Source organism: Pseudoliparis swirei, chromosome 18 (assembly GCF_029220125.1).
Source record: "Pseudoliparis swirei isolate HS2019 ecotype Mariana Trench chromosome 18, NWPU_hadal_v1, whole genome shotgun sequence".
NCBI classification, from domain to species: domain Eukaryota; kingdom Metazoa; phylum Chordata; class Actinopteri; order Perciformes; family Liparidae; genus Pseudoliparis; species Pseudoliparis swirei.
In genome coordinates, this window is record NC_079405.1 from 4,176,566 (window position 1) to 4,196,383 (window position 19,818).

The window sequence follows — 19,818 nt, forward strand, 5'->3', positions numbered from 1 at the left end:
ACTTCTGTCTCAACGAGTTTCAGACAAACGTGTCCATTTATTTATCTTCAGTAGACTTGACTACTGTAACGGTGCGTTCACAGGTCTCTGTAAACAGTAAATCTGAAAGCTGCAGCTCGAGTCCAGGAAAGTGGATGACATCACTCCAGTTCTGTCATATCTTTGAATGACAAATCAAGATAAGGGCCAGAACATACAGAACTTGATTAACAGCAAGGCAAGTTTATTTGTTACTGTTGATAAATTGTTTGTTCTGACCCTCATCTTGATTTATCAATCAAAGATATGATCAATGATGGAGAGATGGATCAGTTATAATGGAATTAATAAACGGGGACATGAGAAGAAATCATTTTCAGTTAGAAGTGTTTGTTTATTCAACAAGTCACAATGAGCCTCATGAAGTATGAAACTTCCACTCAAGGTGATGATTCATCACAACAACAACTTGTAGATCTCTACAAGACACAGTGTACTCAGAGAGTAAAGGAACAACTGTCTTTACAAAAGACAAACCATCTGCAGTACGAGAGGACACAGTCCTCACTGTCCTGAAACAATACTTTTACAAATGGATTTAAACATTTTCACGTAGTGAACAATACAAATAGAACAAAGAGACCTTACAACAGGTCACATTCTTCCGAAAATGTAAAATGATCATTGTCACTGTGACAGTGTGACATTAAACAAACCTTTTACAATAAAGGATAAACATATTGATCTTAAAACAGATCATTATTCAATAATCACATCATGTGAGGAAAAATCCATTTTGACCAATTGTACATTATAAAGGACAATTAACATTTTGGATCAAAATGATCAATGTTATTCAAGAGGAAACAAATATCATTTTCAATGAAAAGGAAAAAATAATCAATATTAATATAGAGGTAACAAAAATCACCAATGCATAATATTGTACCAACACATGACATGTCAGGAATAAAAGTATCACAGGAACATTGTGACAATAATAAATCTTTTAGAGCAAAAGGATAAACATCTGGATCTAACAACAGATCAGTTGGAGTAATCAGAGAGATTAAAGTCCTTTAACACGTGTCAAAAGAAGAGTTAAAGTTTCTGATCAAAATGATCAATAAAAAGATACTAATGGTATCCGTAGCTTTGACCACTCCACCAGTACATGAAGTACAGGGATGGATCGTAATAATTGCTGATGCAATCAGATTTGGTTCATGCAACATGCATGACAAGAAGTTCTCTTTCTTAACTTGAAAGATAAAGTTGATGTTATTTCCTCAGGAAATGTCAACTTCCACCAAGAAAGCAGAAACAAAAAACAACCTTCTGTAGAAACAGAAGAACAAGTTCATCATATTTCAGAATTCAGAATCTTCCAGTAATCTTTGACCAGTGAGGTCATCTCAGTTGGTCTTCGTAGCTCCAGGCTGTAGGTGTCTACCACGGCCTCCAGGGGGCGCTGTTGACTGCACTCTTCTCTTTGCTGATGCTGGTCTGGACTGTGGAGCTCAGAGGAGAGAAGTCCGCCTCTCTCCGGTTCTTCTCGGAGGAAGAGTGCAGCTTGTTGAAGTGGTGCATCAGTCTTCTCTTGGACGGGGTCTTCCCCTGCTCCCTGGACAGGAAGTGGTTCACCTCTTGGACACATCTGGAGTAGCCCTGACCAACAGCTGCAGAGTCCACAGCTTGATTCTGCTGCTGCAGTCGCCTCAGGACACACACGGTCATCTCCAGGATGTCTGCTTTCTCCAGCTTGGAGTCTGGCTGCTGTTTGAGGAACTCTGGATCCAGGAGAGACTTGAGCTGCTCAATGCTGCTGTTGATTCTCTCTCTGCGTAACTTCTCCACCAGAGGCTTCCTGATCTGCAGAGAGAGGAACAAAGTCATGAAGACACTTATTCTGGAGTCCAGAGTGAGCGTGAAGAAAGACGGCTTCTCGTGGACAACAGTGACATCTTCTTGAATCTTTCATTCACCTTGTGGGTCAGAGTCAGATGCTCCTGAGAATTGGTCCTCGCTGCAGTGATTGTAGGAGCCATGGATCTCTGTGCTGTAGAGGTCTCTGTAGAGAGAATCTGATCTCTGCTGGCTCCATCCCTCCTACTTATAGTCCCACATCTCCATATCAATGTGTGGGTCTGGGTCGACTTGGTGTTTCCCACAGTCTCAGCCAATCAGAGAGCTGGTCAAAAAGAATGAGCAGTGCTGAACTGCCACATGCTCAGTGGTTTTACTACAAAGACACAATAGTTAGAGCTCAGAGGAACAGATGGAGGATCAATGACTTTAATGACTTGAACACGTGTAGTGAACCGTCAACTTTTTATTTCATCATGTGATGATTCGCATACTTTTTACTTCTTAAGTTACAAAACATGGGACTTCTTTGCGTTTATTAAATTTTTTCACATCTTACACAATTGCTAAAATTGTTGTACATTTTTTAAATATTTAATACTTACAGATCAAATACTTCAGAAATTGTCTTCTGCAGTTTAACTTAATGTTCTGTTAAACTGAACCTAATCATTTTATATATTAATTTAAATGTTGAAAGCTTTCACAACTTCTATTTTTTCACGATCTTTACTAATTGTTGTCCCCACTTTTATTGGCGTTAAAATAGTTTTAATTCGCTCAACGTAGACATTTCAAGTCTGACATTACTTTTCAGGTTTGTGTCTGATACGACTTTCTTTACCTCTTTTTAAACCAAACACAAAACATGGGACGTCCTCATATTAATTTAAGTTCATGTATCTTTCAGACATTTGGAAGTTTGTCAACATTCAAACAGCAAATTCTTCAGTAATGTTCTTCTGCAGTTTAACTAAATGTTCTGTATCAGCTATTCACTTTCATGAGAAATCATTTGTGTGGCCCCGCCCTCATTCCTTAACGTCACACCCTGTGTTTAAAGCAGGGGTGCTCAATACGTCGATCGCGATCGACCGGTCGATCGCGGCGACCTGCCAGTCGATCGCGGCGTTGTATGATCGATCATGACCTAAAAAAAAAATTGGCCCCCCTTTTACTTTCTCTCTGGCGCATTACAGCAGCATGCATGTCATTTATGTCTCTACGTGCGCGTTTAACAGTCCTCTGCCCGCCGTCGCGCCCGCGGCGCGGTCCGACAGCGCGCGCATCGCGCATCTAAGTCAGCCCCCCCCAAAATCGCCTTCGGCTCGCTCTCGCACTAGCACCCCCGTCCCGATCGGTCGGTCGATCGGTCACATAATAAGTAGCTCGCATGCTGAAAAAGTGTGAGCACCCCTGGTTTAAAGGATCCATTATTAGAGGAGCACATGCATATTCACTGCTAATAGACGGAGTGTGGGAAAGCTCTGGAGGAAAGACTGGAGAGTGAACGACATTCATCCACCAGCAGCCGAGCAATTCTCTGAAGAGATTTGGCACACTTCAGGAAGCAGCTGCCCTGAAACCCCCCCCCCCCCCCCTCCACGTGGAGAGCTGGAGCTTTGATCCAGTTATTGATCAGTGATGAGGCACGATTATGATTAGAGGACCAGAATGCATCAATATGATTGGACACTGAAAGTATGATATGATATTGTTTTTGGTCAAACTACATGATAAATATTTTCATCAAAACTTCTAACTTTTCAAAGGGTCAGAATCAGCCAATGGGCTTCTTTCCCTCCAGATGGTTGGTGATGTCAGCCTCTGTTTCTACGACAACACAGCCAGCATCTGCCACAGAAGTGCCTTTGTGGGGCCTTGACCAGCAGACAGGGAGTCAGTGGGAAACTGAGCTCCACTTGTTCCTCCCAGCGACGACAAGGTGTCACCAGACTCTGCTGCATCTGGACAGAGGAGGAGGAGCATCGTGTTGAGCTGCTTTCAAGGATCAGGAATGGGCTTCAAACTGGTGGAGAAGATATGAAACAAGATTATAATATGGTGCCTTTATGGAGAAGCATGAACCAAGAGTGAATGGTCAAGTATAAATATAAAATAAAAAATCTGAATAAATTAAATCATATTGATTTCACATAATAATTTAAGTTTTCATTACATAAAATCACAATACAAAAATTAGAAAAAATAGTTTGAACATTTAAAAAAATAGATTAAGCTATATTTTAGAGCGTAAAGCTAATTCCTTTTCACTGTGAAGGGATGATGAGCGTGTGCTCAGTCAAAGTCATTGATCCCAGCATCAGTCAGCAGATCTGCTCTCTACAGGGTCACCACTTTCCCACATTCACACAGTCTCCCTCCATCACCCCCCCCCCCCCCCACACACACACACACACCCCTCCACCTGTTACCCTGAGATCTAACCATTGTCCCCCAGGAATTAAGAGCGATAAGTGTGCTGCGCCCTCATTGTCTCACCAGGCTCTCTGATTGGCTGAGACTGTGGGAAACACCAAGTCGACCCAGACCCACACATTGATATGGAGATGTGGGACTATAAGTAGGAGGGATGGAGCCAGCAGAGATTAGATTCTCTCTACAGAGACCTCTACAGTACAGAGATCCATGGCTCCTACAATCACTGCAGCGAGGACCAATTCTCAGGAGCATCTGACTCTGACCCACAAGGTGAATGAAAGATTCAAGAAGATGTCACTGTTGTCCACGAGAAGCCGTCTTTCTTCACGCTCACTCTGGACTCCAGAATTAGTGTCTTCATGACTTTGTTCCTCTCTCTGCAGATCAGGAAGCCTCTGGTGGAGAAGTTACGCAGAGAGAGAATCAACAGCAGCATTGAGCAGCTCAAGTCTCTCCTGGATCCAGAGTTCCTCAAACAGCAGCCAGACTCCAAGCTGGAGAAAGCAGACATCCTGGAGATGACCGTGTGTGTCCTGAGGCGACTGCAGCAGCAGAATCAAGCTGTGGACTCTGCAGCTGTTGGTCAGGGCTACTCCAGATGTGTCCAAGAGGTGAACCACTTCCTGTCCAGGGAGCAGGGGAAGACCCCGTCCAAGAGAAGACTGATGCACCACTTCAACAAGCTGCAGTCTTCCTCCGAGAAGAACCGGAGAGAGGCGGACTTCTCTCCTCTGAGCTCCACAGTCCAGACCAGCATCAGCAAAGAGAAGAGTGCAGTCAACAGCGCCCCCTGGAGGCCGTGGTAGACACCTACAGCCTGGAGCTACGAAGACCAACTGAGATGACCTCACTGGTCAAAGATTACTGGAAGGGAATTCTTCTGAATTCTGAAATGTGATGAACTTGTTCTTCTGTTTCTACAGGAGGTTGTTTTTTGTTTCTGCTTTCTTGGTGGAAGTTGACATTTCCTGAGGAAATAACATCAACTTTATCTTTCAAGTTATGAAGAGAACTTCTTGTCATGCATGTTGCATGAACCAAATCTGATTGCATCAGCAATTATTACGATCCATCCCTGTACTTCATGTACTGGTGGAGTGGTCAAAGCTACAGATACCATTAGTATCTTTTTATTGATCATTTTGATCAGAAACTTTAACTATTCTTTTGACACGTGTTAAAGGACTTTAATCTCTCTGATTACTCCAAACTGATCTGTTGTTAGATCCAGATGTTTATCCTTTTGCTCTAAAAGATTTATTATTGTCACAATGTTCCTGTGATACTTTTATTCCTGACATGTCATGTGTTGGTACAATATTATGCATTGGTGATTTTTGTTACCTCTATATTAATATTGATTATTTTTTCCTTTTCATTGAAAATGATGATATTTGTTTCCTCTTGAACAACATTGATCATTTTGATCCAAAATGTTAATTGTCCTTTATAATGTACATTTGGTCAAAATGGATTTTTCCTCACATGATGTGATTATTGAAAAATGATCTGTTTTAAGATCAATATGTTTATCCTTTATTGTAAAAGGTTTGTTTAACGTCACACTGTCACAGTTTTCCAGTGACAAAGAGAATTTAACGTGTTGGGATTCAATTGAATTCATTGTTTACTGAGGATAATGTGACCTGTTGTAAGGTCTCTTTGTTCTATTTGTATTGTTCACTACGTGAAAATGTTTAAATCCATTTGTAAAAGTCTTGTTTCAGGACAGTGAGGACTGTGTCCTCTAGTACTGCAGATGGTTTGTCTTTTGTAAAGACAGTTGTTCCTTTACTCTCTGAGTACACTGTGTCTTGTAGAGATCTACAAGTTGTTGTTGTGATGAATCATCACCTCGAGTGGAAGTTTCATACTTCATGAGGCTCATTGTGACTTGTTGAATAAACAAACACTTCTAACTGAAAATGATTTCTTCTCATGTCCCCGTTTATTAATTCCATTATAACTGATCCATCTCCCCATCATTGATCATATCTTTGATTGATAAATCAAGTTGAGGGTCAGAACATACAATAATTAATTAACAGCAAAACACCTGATTATGATTAAACACTGTAAAGGAATGTGGTTAAATAATGATTATTCATAAAGAGGATTATCAAAGATACATCACTCATATGGAGTAACTCAATTCATCAAAAGGAGAAAAAGTACATTTTAGAAACAACAAAATTGTTGGAAAACCCAACACTTTGCCCATTATGTTACTTAAAAATAAGAGGTTTGATATCGGCCTCTAATTTGTCATTATTTCGGGGTCTAAAATAGACTTTTTAAAGAGTGGTTTAATAACTAATATTTGTAGGGCCCATGGGAAAACCCCTGAGAGAAGGGATCTGTTTACAATTTGTAAAAGATCAGTAGTCATGCAGTGTGAAATATTTTTGAAGTGTGTTGGTAGAATAAACAAGCAGCAGGAGGATGTTTTCAGATGTTGTAATATGAACGGTAGCATTCCTGATTAGGATTTAACTGTCTATAGGAATGTGGTTAATAATGAGTATTCATAAAGAGGGATTATCAAAGATACATCACTCATATGGAGTAACTCAATTCATCAAAATGAGAAAAAGTACATTTAAAAAACAACAACATTGTGTTTGAAATGTACTTTATTCTGGTATGTTTCAGCTGTTTGAATGTAAAAGCTTTAAAGTGAAGCATCTCCCTCTTTAGAGACGTCAGACATCGTGTCTCATGAGATGCGTAATGAGACACACTTCTTTTGTTCCTCAGTCAAAGGACAGTGTGGGAAACCAGAGGAGGCTCCCTCACAGAGCCCTGTGGGACACCAGATCAGACCTTTGCCCTCAAGGGACGAGACGAAAAGAGACTCTGGACTTTAAAACTGGGACTTGTATTAAATAATATATTTGCTTCAAAATGTTCTTTTCGGCTATAAATGAGAGTAAAACACTTTTTATGAATGTTATTTTATCAAATGACAGCCAAGACTTTTAACATGTTATTTAAAAGTTTTCCTCAGTTACTCTTTAATGAACCTGTTAATTTGGTTGATTAGTTTGAATTTTGGAAGCTTTTAAAACAAAAGTTCTTTCTCGATCTATACAAATATTTGTTTACAATTTTATTGGAGTTGAAATAGTTCAAATTTGTTTATCGTAGACATTTCAAGTCTGACAAAACTTCCCAGGTTTGTATCTTTAATACGACTTACTTTACCTCTTTTAAACCAAACACAAAACATGGGACTTCCTTATATTAATTTATGTTTTGTATCTAAGACATTTGTGGAAAATTGATATTTAAGTTTTCAACATTCAAACAGCAAATTCTTCAGTAATGTTCTTCTGCAGTTTAACTAAATGTTCTGTATCAGCTATTCACTTTCATGAGAATTCATTTGTGTGGCCCCGCCCTCATTCCTTAACGTCACACCCTGTGTTTAAAGGATCCATTATGAGAGGAGCACATGCATATTCACTGCTAATAGACGGAGTGTGGGAAAGCTCTGGAGGAAAGACTGGAGAGTGAACGACATTCATCCACCAGCAGCCGAGCAATTCTCTGAAGAGATTTGGCACACTTCAGGAAGCAGCTGCCCTGAAACCTCCCCCCCCCTCCATGTGGAGAGCTGGAGCTTTGATCCAGTTATTGATCAGTGATGAGGCACGATTATGATTAGAGGACCAGAATGCATCAATATGATTGGACACTGAAAGTATGATATGATATTGTTTTTGGTCAAACTACATGATAAATATTTTCATCAAAACTTCTAACTTTTCAAAGGGTCAGAATCAGCCAATGGGCTTCTTTCCCTCCAGATGGTTGGTGATGTCAGCCTCTGTTTCTACGACAACACAGCCAGCATCTGCCACAGAAGTGCCTTTGTGGGGCCTTGACCAGCAGACAGGGAGTCAATGTGGGAAACTGAGCTCCACTTGTTCCTCCCAGCGACGACAAGGTGTCACCAGACTCTGCTGCATCTGGACAGAGGAGGAGGAGCATCGTGTTGAGCTGCTTTCAAGGATCAGGAATGGGCTTCAAACTGGTGGAGAAGATATGAAACAAGATTATAATATGGTGCCTTTATGGAGAAGCATGAACCAAGAGTGAATGGTCAAGTATAAATATAAAATAAAAAATCTGAATAAATTAAATCATATTGATTTCACATAATAATTTAAGTTTTCATTACATAAAATCACAATACAAAATTAGAAAAATAGTTTGAACATTTTTAAAATAGATTAAGCTATATTTTAGAGCGTAAAGCTAATTCCTTTTCACTGTGAAGGGATGATGAGCGTGTGCTCAGTCAAAGTCATTGATCCCAGCATCAGGCAGCAGATCTGCTCTACAGGGTCACCACTTTCCCAGATTCACACAGTCTCCCTCACACACACACACACACACACACACACACCCCTCCACCTGTTACCCTGAGATTTAACCATTGTCCCCCAGGCATTAAGAGCGATAAGTGTGCTGCGCCCTCATTGTCTCACCAAGCTCTCTGATTGGCTGAGACTGTGGGAACACCAAGTCGACCCAGACCCACACATTGATATGGAGATGTGGGACTATAAGTAGGAGGGATGGAGCCAGCAGAGATCAGATTCTCTCTACAGAGACCTCTACAGCACAGAGATCCATGGCTCCTACAATCACTGCAGCGAGGACCAATTCTCAGGAGCATCTGACTCTGACCCACAAGGTGAATGAAAGATTCAAGAAGATGTCACTGTTGTCCACGAGAAGCCGTCTTTCTTCACGCTCCTCTGGACTCCAGAATAAGTGTCTTCATTCATTCCTCTCTCTCTCTGCAGAGAGCAGGAAGGGTTCTTCACGCTCACTCTGACTCCAGAATAGTGTCTTCATGACTTTGTTCCTCTCTCTGCAGATCAGAGCCTCTCTGGAGGAGTTACGCAGAGAGAGAATCAACAGCAGCATTGAGCAGCTCAAGTCTCTCCTGGATCCAGAGTTCCTCAAACAGCAGCCAGACTCCAAGCTGGAGAAAGCAGACATCCTGGAGATGACCGTGTGTGTCCTGAGGCGACTGCAGCAGCAGAATCAAGCTGTGGACTCTGCAGCTGTTGGTCAGGGCTACTCCAGATGTGTCCAAGAGGTGAACCACTTCCTGTCCAGGAGACAGGGAAGACCCCGTCCAAGAGAAGACTGATGCACCACTTCAAATAACACAAGCTGCAGTCTTCCTCCGTTAAGAACCGGAGAGGCGGACTTCTCTCATGCATGTTCCATGAACCAGCATCAGCAAAGAGATTGCATCAGCAATTATTAGAATATAGAATAGATATACACTGGTTATTAATCCCCAAGGGAAATTAGTTCTCTGCATTTAACCCATCTTAGTTATTAAGGAGCAGTGGTTGCTGCGGTGAGCCGAAGCAACTGAGGTAACATCACTGCTCAAGTTATGAAGAGAATTCTTGCAACTCATGTTGCATGAACCAAATCTGATTGCATCAGCAATTATTACGATCCATCCCTGTACTTCATGTACTGGTGGAGTGGTCAAAGCTACAGATACCATTAGTATCTTTTTATTGATCATTTTGATCAGAAACTTTAACTATTCTTTTGACACGTGTTAAAGGACTTTAATCTCTCTGATTACTCCAAACTGATCTGTTGTTAGATCCAGATGTTTATCCTTTTGCTCTAAAAGATGTATTATTGTCACAATGTTCCTGTGATACTTTTATTCCTGACATGTCATGTGTTGGTACAATATTATGCATTGGTGATTTTTGTTACCTCTATATTAATATTGATTATTTTTTCCTTTTCATTGAAAATGATGATATTTGTTTCCTCTTGAACAACATTGATCATTTTGATCCAAAATGTTAATTGTCCTTTATAATGTACATTTGGTCAAAATGGATTTTTCCTCACATGATGTGATTATTGAAAAATGATCTGTTTTAAGATCAATATGTTTATCCTTTATTGTAAAAGGTTTGTTTAACGTCACACTGTCACAGTTTTCCAGTGACAAAGAGAATTTAACGTGTTGGGATTCAATTGAATTCATTGTTTACTGAGGATAATGTGACCTGTTGTAAGGTCTCTTTGTTCTATTTGTATTGTTCACTACGTGAAAATGTTTAAATCCATTTGTAAAAGTCTTGTTTCAGGACAGTGAGGACTGTGTCCTCTAGTACTGCAGATGGTTTGTCTTTTGTAAAGACAGTTGTTCCTTTACTCTCTGAGTACACTGTGTCTTGTAGAGATCTACAAGTTGTTGTTGTGATGAATCATCACCTCGAGTGGAAGTTTCATACTTCATGAGGCTCATTGTGACTTGTTGAATAAACAAACACTTCTAACTGAAAATGATTTCTTCTCATGTCCCCGTTTATTAATTCCATTATAACTGATCCATCTCCCCATCATTGATCATATCTTTGATTGATAAATCAAGTTGAGGGTCAGAACATACAATAATTAATTAACAGCAAAACACCTGATTATGATTAAACACTGTAAAGGAATGTGGTTAAATAATGATTATTCATAAAGAGGGATTATCAAAGATACATCACTCATATGGAGTAACTCAATTCATCAAAAGGAGAAAAAGTACATTTTAGAAACAACAAAATTGTTGGAAAAAACCCAACACTTTGCCCATTATGTTACTTAAAAATAAGAGGTTTGATATCGGCCTCTAATTTGTCATTATTTCGGGGTCTAAAATAGACTTTTTAAAGAGTGGTTTAATAACTAATATTTGTAGGGCCCATGGGAAAACCCCTGAGAGAAGGGATCTGTTTACAATTTGTAAAAGATCAGTAGTCATGCAGTGTGAAATATTTTTGAAGTGTGTTGGTAGAATAAACAAGCAGCAGGAGGATGTTTTCAGATGTTGTAATATGAACGGTAGCATTCCTGATTAGGATTTAACTGTCTATAGGAATGTGGTTAATAATGAGTATTCATAAAGAGGGATTATCAAAGATACATCACTCATATGGAGTAACTCAATTCATCAAAATGAGAAAAAGTACATTTAAAAAACAACAACATTGTGTTTGAAATGTACTTTATTCTGGTATGTTTCAGCTGTTTGAATGTAAAAGCTTTAAAGTGAAGCATCTCCCTCTTTAGAGACGTCAGACATCGTGTCTCATGAGATGCGTAATGAGACACACTTCTTTTGTTCCTCAGTCAAAGGACAGTGTGGGAAACCAGAGGAGGCTCCCTCACAGAGCCCTGTGGGACACCAGATCAGACCTTTGCCCTCAAGGGACGAGACGAAAAGAGACTCTGGACTTTAAAACTGGGACTTGTATTAAATAATATATTTGCTTCAAAATGTTCTTTTCGGCTATAAATGAGAGTAAAACACTTTTTATGAATGTTATTTTATCAAATGACAGCCAAGACTTTTAACATGTTATTTAAAAAGTTTTCCCTCAGTTACTCTTTAATGAACCTGTTAATTTGGTTGATTAGTTTGAATTTTGGAAGCTTTTAAAACAAAAGTTCTTTCTCGATCTATACAAATATTTGTTTACAATTTTATTGGAGTTGAAATAGTTCAAATTTGTTTATCGTAGACATTTCAAGTCTGACAAAACTTCCCAGGTTTGTATCTTTAATACGACTTACTTTACCTCTTTTTAAACCAAACACAAAACATGGGACTTCCTTATATTAATTTATGTTTTTGTATCTAAGACATTTGTGGAAAATTGATATTTAAGTTTTTCAACATTCAAACAGCAAATTCTTCAGTAATGTTCTTCTGCAGTTTAACTTAATGTTCTGTATCAGCTATTCACTTTCATGAGAAATCATTTGTGTGGCCCCGCCCTCATTCCTTAACGTCACACCCTGTGTTTAAAGGATCCATTATGAGAGGAGCACATGCATATTCACTGCTAATAGACGGAGTGTGGGAAAGCTCTGGAGGAAAGACTGGAGAGTGAACGACATTCATCCACCAGCAGCCGAGCAATTCTCTGAAGAGATTTGGCACACTTCAGGAAGCAGCTGCCCTGAAACCTCCCCCCCCCTCCATGTGGAGAGCTGGAGCTTTGATCCAGTTATTGATCAGTGATGAGGCACGATTATGATTAAAGGACCAGAATGCATCAATATGATTGGACACTGAAAGTATGATATGATATTGTTTTTGGTCAAACTACATGATAAATATTTTCATCAAAACTTCTAACTTTTCAAAGGGTCAGAATCAGCCAATGGGCTTCTTTCCCTCCAGATGGTTGGTGATGTCAGCCTCTGTTTCTACGACAACACAGCCAGCATCTGCCACAGAAGTGCCTTTGTGGGGCCTTGACCAGCAGACAGGGAGTCAATGTGGGAAACTGAGCTCCACTTGTTCCTCCCAGCGACGACAAGGTGTCACCAGACTCTGCTGCATCTGGACAGAGGAGGAGGAGCATCGTGTTGAGCTGCTTTCAAGGATCAGGAATGGGCTTCAAACTGGTGGAGAAGATATGAAACAAGATTATAATATGGTGCCTTTATGGAGAAGCATGAACCAAGAGTGAATGGTCAAGTATAAATATAAAATAAAAAATCAGAATAAATGAAATCATATTTATTTCACATAATATTTTAAGTTTTCATAAAATAAAATCACAATACAAAAATTATAAAAAATAGTTTGAACATTTTTTAAAATAGATTAAGCTATATTTTAGAGCGTAAAGCTAATTCCTTTTCACTGTGAAGGGATGATGAGCGTGTGCTCAGTCAAAGTCATTGATCCCAGCATCAGGCAGCAGATCTGCTCTACAGGGTCACCACTTTCCCAGATTCACACAGAGCTCCCCCCCCCCCACACACACACACACACGCACACACACCCCCCCCCCTCCACCTGTTACACTGAGATCTAACCATTGTCCCCCAGGCATTAAGAGCGATAAGTGTGCTGCTCCCTCATTGTCTCACCAAGCTCTCTGATTGGCTGAGACTGTGGGAAACACCAAGTCGACCCAGACCCACACATTGATATGGAGATGTGGGACTATAAGTAGGAGGGATGGAGCCAGCAGAGATCAGATTCTCTCTACAGAGACCTCTACAGCACAGAGATCCATGGCTCCTACAATCACTGCAGCGAGGACCAATTCTCAGGAGCATCTGACTCTGACCCACAAGGTGAATGAAAGATTCAAGAAGATGTCACTGTTGTCCACGAGAAGCCGTCTTTCTTCACGCTCACTCTGGACTCCAGAATAAGTGTCTTCATGACTTTGTTCCTCTCTGCAGATCAGGAAGCCTCTGGTGGAGAAGTTACGCAGAGAGAATCAACAGCAGCATTGAGCAGCTCAAGTCTCTCCTGGATCCAGAGTTCCTCAAACAGCAGCCAGACTCCAAGCTGGAGAAAGCAGACATCCTGGAGATGACCGTGTGTGTCCTGAGGCGACTGCAGCAGCAGAATCAAGCTGTGGACTCTGCAGCTGTTGGTCAGGGCTACTCCAGATGTGTCCAAGAGGTGAACCACTTCCTGTCCAGGGAGCAGGGGAAGACCCCGTCCAAGAGAAGACTGATGCACCACTTCAACAAGCTGCAGTCTTCCTCCGAGAAGAACCGGAGAGAGGCGGACTTCTCTCCTCTGAGCTCCACAGTCCAGACCAGCATCAGCAAAGAGAAGAGTGCAGTCAACAGCGCCCCCTGGAGGCCGTGGTAGACACCTACAGCCTGGAGCTACGAAGACCAACTGAGATGACCTCACTGGTCAAAGATTACTGGAAGATTCTGAATTCTGAAATGTGATGAACTTGTTCTTCTGTTTCTACAGAAGGTTGTTTTTTGTTTCTGCTTTCTTGGTGGAAGTTGACATTTCCTGAGGAAATAACATCAACTTTATCTTTCAAGTTATAAAGAGAACTTCTTGTCATGCATGTTGCATGAACCAAATCTGATTGCATCAGCAATTATAACGATCCATCCCTGTACTTCATGTACTGCTGGAGTGGTCAAAGCTACGGATACCATTTGTATCTTTTTATTGTTATTGATCATTTTGATCAGAAACGTTCGTTGTTTTGTTATAACTGACTTTAATCTCTCTGATTACTGTAAACTGATCTGTTGTTAGATCAAATTGTTCATTCTTTTTTTTCTAAAAGATTCACTTCATATCACACTGTCACCATTTTTGGGTGACTAATGTTTTCTTGAATGATAATTAATGTATTAAGCGGTTATTAACCTGCATTCATCACACTGTGATGATAACCTGCTGATTCTTTCACTCTTTTGCTTTTATTTATTAAGAGCAAATTCGTGTTTTTGTTTGAAAACAATATCAATGAGGCGTTATAGTCTCTTCTCAAATGTGTTTGTCTTTTGTAAAGACAGTTGTTCCTTTACTATCTGAGTACACTGTGTCTTGTAGAGATCTACAAGTTGTTGTTATTGTGATGAATCATCACCTCGAGTTGAAGTTTCATACTTCATGAGGCTCATTGTTGAATAAAAAAAACTTCTAAATGAAAATCTTAAGTTTTTCTTGTGATTTCTTCTTATAGTGTTTAATAATATTGAATAACTTTGAATATATTTTTACCTCATTATAAGACTCCCCCCCCCCCCCCCCCCCACACACACACACACCAACACACACAACCCTTCTTGTCTTTAGGGTAGAATTATATAACAGGAGAGACGGGGAACTGTTTTTGTCATCTGATCAACATGTTTGTTGTATTTATCATCTAATTACTAATAATAATGTATAAATATTCCGAATTGAGTTCTTCAGATAAGACACAGTTTACACGGACAAATACAATTTATATTTCTGATTCATCTCGATGAGTCAACCATCAAGCGTCACCGTAATCGACACAAAACTCAGTTTCATCCCTTGATTTGACAGAGAGAGGACCATGAACGAGTCACACACACACACACACACACACACACACACACACACACACACACACACACACACACACACACACACACACACACACACACACACACACACACACACAGACAGAAACACACACACACACACACACACACACACACAGACAGAAACACACACACACACACAGACAGAAACACACACACACACATTTCTTCTAAAAGGTTTACGTCATGTCACAATGTATTGGACTTATTTATCTGTGCGCAGCTTACAGACTTCCTACAAACTTTCTACAAACTTTCTACAAACTTCCTATAAACTTCCTACAAACCTCCTACAAACGTCTTACATATACAGTCTTCCACCAAACTTCCTATAAACTTCCACCAAACGTTCCACATACTTTCTACAGACTTTCTACAGACTTCCTACAGACTTCCTACAGACTTCCTACATACTTCCTACAAACTTCCTACAAACTTCCTACAGACTTTCTACAGACTTCCTACAGACTTCCTACAAACTTCCTACAGACTTTCTACAGACCTCCTACAGACTTCCTACAGACTTCCTACAGACTTCCTACAGACTTTCTACAGACCTCCTCCAGACTTCCTACAGACTTCCTACAGACTTCCTACAGACTTTCTACAGACCTTCTACAGACTTCCTACATACTTCTTACATAATACCTACAGATTTCCTACAAACCTCCTACAGACTTTCTACAGACTTCCTACAGACTTCCTACAAACTTCCTACAGACTTCCTACAGACTTCCGACAGACTTCCTACAAACTTCCTACAGACTTTCTACAGACCTCCTACAGACTTCCTACAGACTTTCTACAGACTTCCTACAGACTTCCTACAGACTTCCTACAAACTTCCTACAGACTTTCTACAGACCTCCTCCAGACTTCCTACAGACTTCCTACAGACTTCCTTCAGACTTCATACAAACTTCCTCCAGACTTCCTCCAGACTTCCCCCACAGAAGGGTGTATTTCCCATGTGTTCATCTTAGAGTTGATGGTCAGGTGGTGCAGAGTCTACCAGGAAAGTGCATCACAACAAGAAGAAAAACCCTCAAGCGAAACTAAAGTATTTGAGTTGATATCTTTGTAATTCCTATAGAATCTATAGAATAATGATGATCCTTTTAAATGTTAAATTGTGATCAATATCATTGTTGTTTCTCTGAGCCGAATCAGGAGCATTCTCACAACGTGTACACAATGTTTTTCCTACTTCTTCCTAATATTTTAGTTTTTATTTCCCTTTTAGTAACTCACGTCTTGCTGTTGTAGCGTTAGTCTGTGAGCACCCTGAGACACGCTGTGATCACGTTGAGGTGGGTTTACCTTCACCCTGTTTATCTCCCCTCCATCTGTCTGTGTGTGTGTGTGTGTGTGTAATAGGGGGGCTCAGGTTTCCCAGTTGCCCTCCTCTGAGCTCCCACAGCTCCCAGCGCGGGGCCTGAGCGTGCCCCGGTCACACGCCCTCCTCCCTCTCTGGAGCTTGGAGCCGCGGCGACACACGGCTTCCCACACTTCTGAATGCCGGCTGCTCAGCTGCCGGCACAATGGAAGTGTGTCTGCTCCCACAAAGCCCGGGGACGGTTCTCAGGCCGAGAGCCACTTTACACACCGACCATCTGCCTCCGCTGGAGCTCGCCGCTGGGACCACAACATATCACTTTCAAAACAGCGTTACTCTTATTCTTGTTTTTAGAGGATTTTGTTATGTTATATTGGGGTGTAATGCATTTTCTATTATAATATTTTTTAAATAAATAATATATATATTTTTTGCTATATCATCTTTGCATCCAGGCCTATAGGCATCGCTAAAACTACATTTTCCCATGTGTATACCTCAGGACATTAAAAAAATAAAATTCTATTATCTTCCTATTATTTCTATGAATTCATTAAAACATTTTTGTCACATAAAATAAAGACAACAGTTCCACTTTTCAGACTTTTTAATACAAAATGTGGCCTTTCATATGTTGCTTTTTTTTTTAGAGTTTATTTTTTTAAAGTGCATTTTTATTATATTTTAATTTATTTTCCCTACATGAGAGTCATTAAATAATCTTTGCTGCGTCATCTTTGCATCCAGGCCTATATGCATCTTCCCCGTGTGTATACCTCAGGAAAAACATTTTCCCACTGACCCCTCTGGCGTATGGCGTAAAAAGATAAAGCATCCCACCTGTTCTGTGTGACAGGCATTAAATTCACTCTATTGTCCGGAGCCAGGAGGCCCCTGATTGGCTGGGACAGCAGTATTGAACGGGCATAAATGCCGAGCAGCGGACCCCCGATGTCACCAGAAACCTCCTCAAGCAACACCGGAACCTTCCTCACCCTCACCGCCACAAGAGAACCTCGACCATGGCCCTCTACGCAGACCTCGCTCTCCAGGACAGCGTGAAGGAGCAGCTCTTCAGGTAAGCCGGGGCCACATCGCCTCAAACTCACACCGTAAGATAAATGTGCCTCGTTTAAGAAGGAGAAAAAGGTTCCCGGCACTAAACCAGATGTCTTCTCCTTCTCCCTCAGGTGTAAACTCCACATGCTGGAGAGGAAGTGCAGCGGCGCGGTGGAGAAGCTGAAGGCTCTGATCGGGGAGCACCTGCAGAGCGGCGTCCCCGTGGCGGACATGGTGGAGAAAACCAAGGCCCTGCTCACGCTGAAGAGAGCCCTGCTGTCGCACAACGGGTACTCCAGGTACTCGCGGGACATCCTGCGCCTGTTCCCCGACGAAGAGGAGGACTTGGCTCCGCTCTGCTTTTAAAGACGACGAGGGAACGCGCTCGGAAAATAGAGTCGCAGGTTCGTGGACTCCAGACTTTTGGCGCGGATGAAACGCTCCATTTGCATCGCGGTGAGAAGACCCAGAGACCCTCTGTGGGTCCATGTGAGCTTCAGCAGAAGATGGACACTCGGATGCTGAGCCGAAGAAGAAGAAGAAGAAGAGTCCGGAGATGACTTGTTAAAATATGTCGTGCTGCTATTTTTGGGATTTATGATTCCTGTGGTTGTGGTTTTTTGTTGGAACAAGACCACGGAAGATAAATCGGGTCTTTTAACTTATGCAGGAATTAGTTTGGACCGAGATGTTTAAAAAGAAGAAGATTAAAGTTCATCTTTAAAGTCTATATTGATAAATCTAACCTCTTCTTCCTGAGAGAAAATACTGTTCAGGCTTATATGTATAGCTACAGTGCCTTACTGCCTTGTTTCAAGGTTTATTGAACCGTATCCTGACACCAGCCTTTCTTCTGGAAGGGACTCGTTATGGTTTTGTGTATGCCATGTATGCAGATTTTTTTGGTTTTTATTCACCTGTTTTATTTTTGTATTCATCCAAAGTGGATTGAAATGATTGTTTTGTTGCTTTTGCAGACTTCATGAAAATAAATATGTCAGAAATGTAAGTTTTTTTCATGTCACGTCATTGAAATCAATCGCAGAGGAATATTTCACAAAAACTCTGATTCTGTAGATAATTACATTTTACGGTTGTTTAAGTTCTTAAGTGGAACAAATGTGTTTTAACATGAAACGCAGAACATTTACTCATGTACTTTACTTCAGTACACGCTTGAGGTACTTGTACTTTTAAGTATTTCCATTTTTCTGCTAAATTTTATCTCAGAGTAAAATCACGTTCTTTTCTCTTTGGATAAATCTTTTAAACAGCTTTATTTACTTTGCAGGTTTTTATCATAAACACAAAATATAATCGACTAATACATAATATATTATTATTACTGGGCACCCAGCAGTATAGGAGGTATTTAACATGAGCTGCACATTCACCAGCTGCATCATTAACATTATTGCATCACTAATTATAATCCAGTAATAATATGTCATGAAAAGGCCAATTCTGCATGATGAGGACTTTTACTTTGAAACTCTAAGTTTATCTTCATGCTCGTACTTTTTGTACTTTTTACTGCAGGACTTAGATATTATTTAGTATTTTTTAGTATTTTTACACTGTGCTACTTTTACTTAAGGAAAAACATTTAGGAGAAAACCTGAATAATAACCCATAAGGACAAAGACGGTTCAGTGAATGATGAGATGATGATGATGATGATGATGATGATGATGTTTATCTCCTATAGGAGGCTGACTTGTCCCTTTTCTACCATTCTAGTATTGTTGCTTCTCAATCTTTTTTCAGTGACGTACCCCCTGACCAGAATAATACAGAATATATACAATGCAGTTTATGTATCTACACTTATATTGTATTGAATATTTAATAAATACACTACCGTTCAAAAGTTTGGGGTCATCCAGACAATTTCGTGTCTTCCATGAAAACTCACTTTTATTTATCAAATGAATTGAAAATTGAATAGAAAATATAGTCAAGACATTGACAAGGTTAGAAATAATGATTAATATTTGAAGTATTAATTTTGTTCTTCAAACTTCAAGCTCAAAGGAAGGCCAGTTGTATAGCTTATATCACCAGCATAACTGTTTTCAGCTGTGCTAACATAATTGCACGGGTTTTCTAATCAGATATTAGTCTTCTAAGGCGATTAGCAAACACAATGTACCATTAGAACACTGGAGTGATAGTTGATGGAAATGGGCCTCTATACACCTCTGGAGATATTTCATTAGAAACCAGAC

The 19,818-nt window shown here is 40.3% G+C and overlaps 2 protein-coding genes and 2 pseudogenes across 2 annotated transcripts; 3 read left to right on the forward strand and 1 right to left on the reverse strand.

The window, feature by feature from the left end:
* Positions 1–349: 349 nt before the first annotated feature.
* LOC130208177 (transcription factor HES-5-like) lies at positions 350–2,083 on the reverse strand (annotated as a pseudogene).
* On the forward strand, positions 1,895–6,216 carry LOC130208178 (transcription factor HES-5-like). Its single transcript, XM_056437155.1, has 3 exons — positions 1,895–1,971; positions 4,484–4,557; positions 4,671–6,216. The coding sequence occupies exons 2-3, from the start codon at positions 4,495–4,497 to the stop codon at positions 5,091–5,093; spliced, it is 486 nt and encodes a 161-aa protein (XP_056293130.1). The 5' UTR covers positions 1,895–1,971; positions 4,484–4,494; the 3' UTR covers positions 5,094–6,216.
* Positions 6,217–8,926: 2,710 nt separating this feature from the next.
* Positions 8,927–9,471, forward strand: LOC130208182 (transcription factor HES-5-like). The gene is given in 3 exon segments (XM_056437159.1): positions 8,927–8,989; positions 9,176–9,425; positions 9,428–9,471. Coding segments are annotated over 3 exon segments (357 nt in total).
* Positions 9,472–13,269: 3,798 nt separating this feature from the next.
* On the forward strand, positions 13,270–14,712 carry LOC130208181 (transcription factor HES-5-like; annotated as a pseudogene).
* The last annotated feature ends 5,106 nt before the right edge of the window (positions 14,713–19,818 follow it).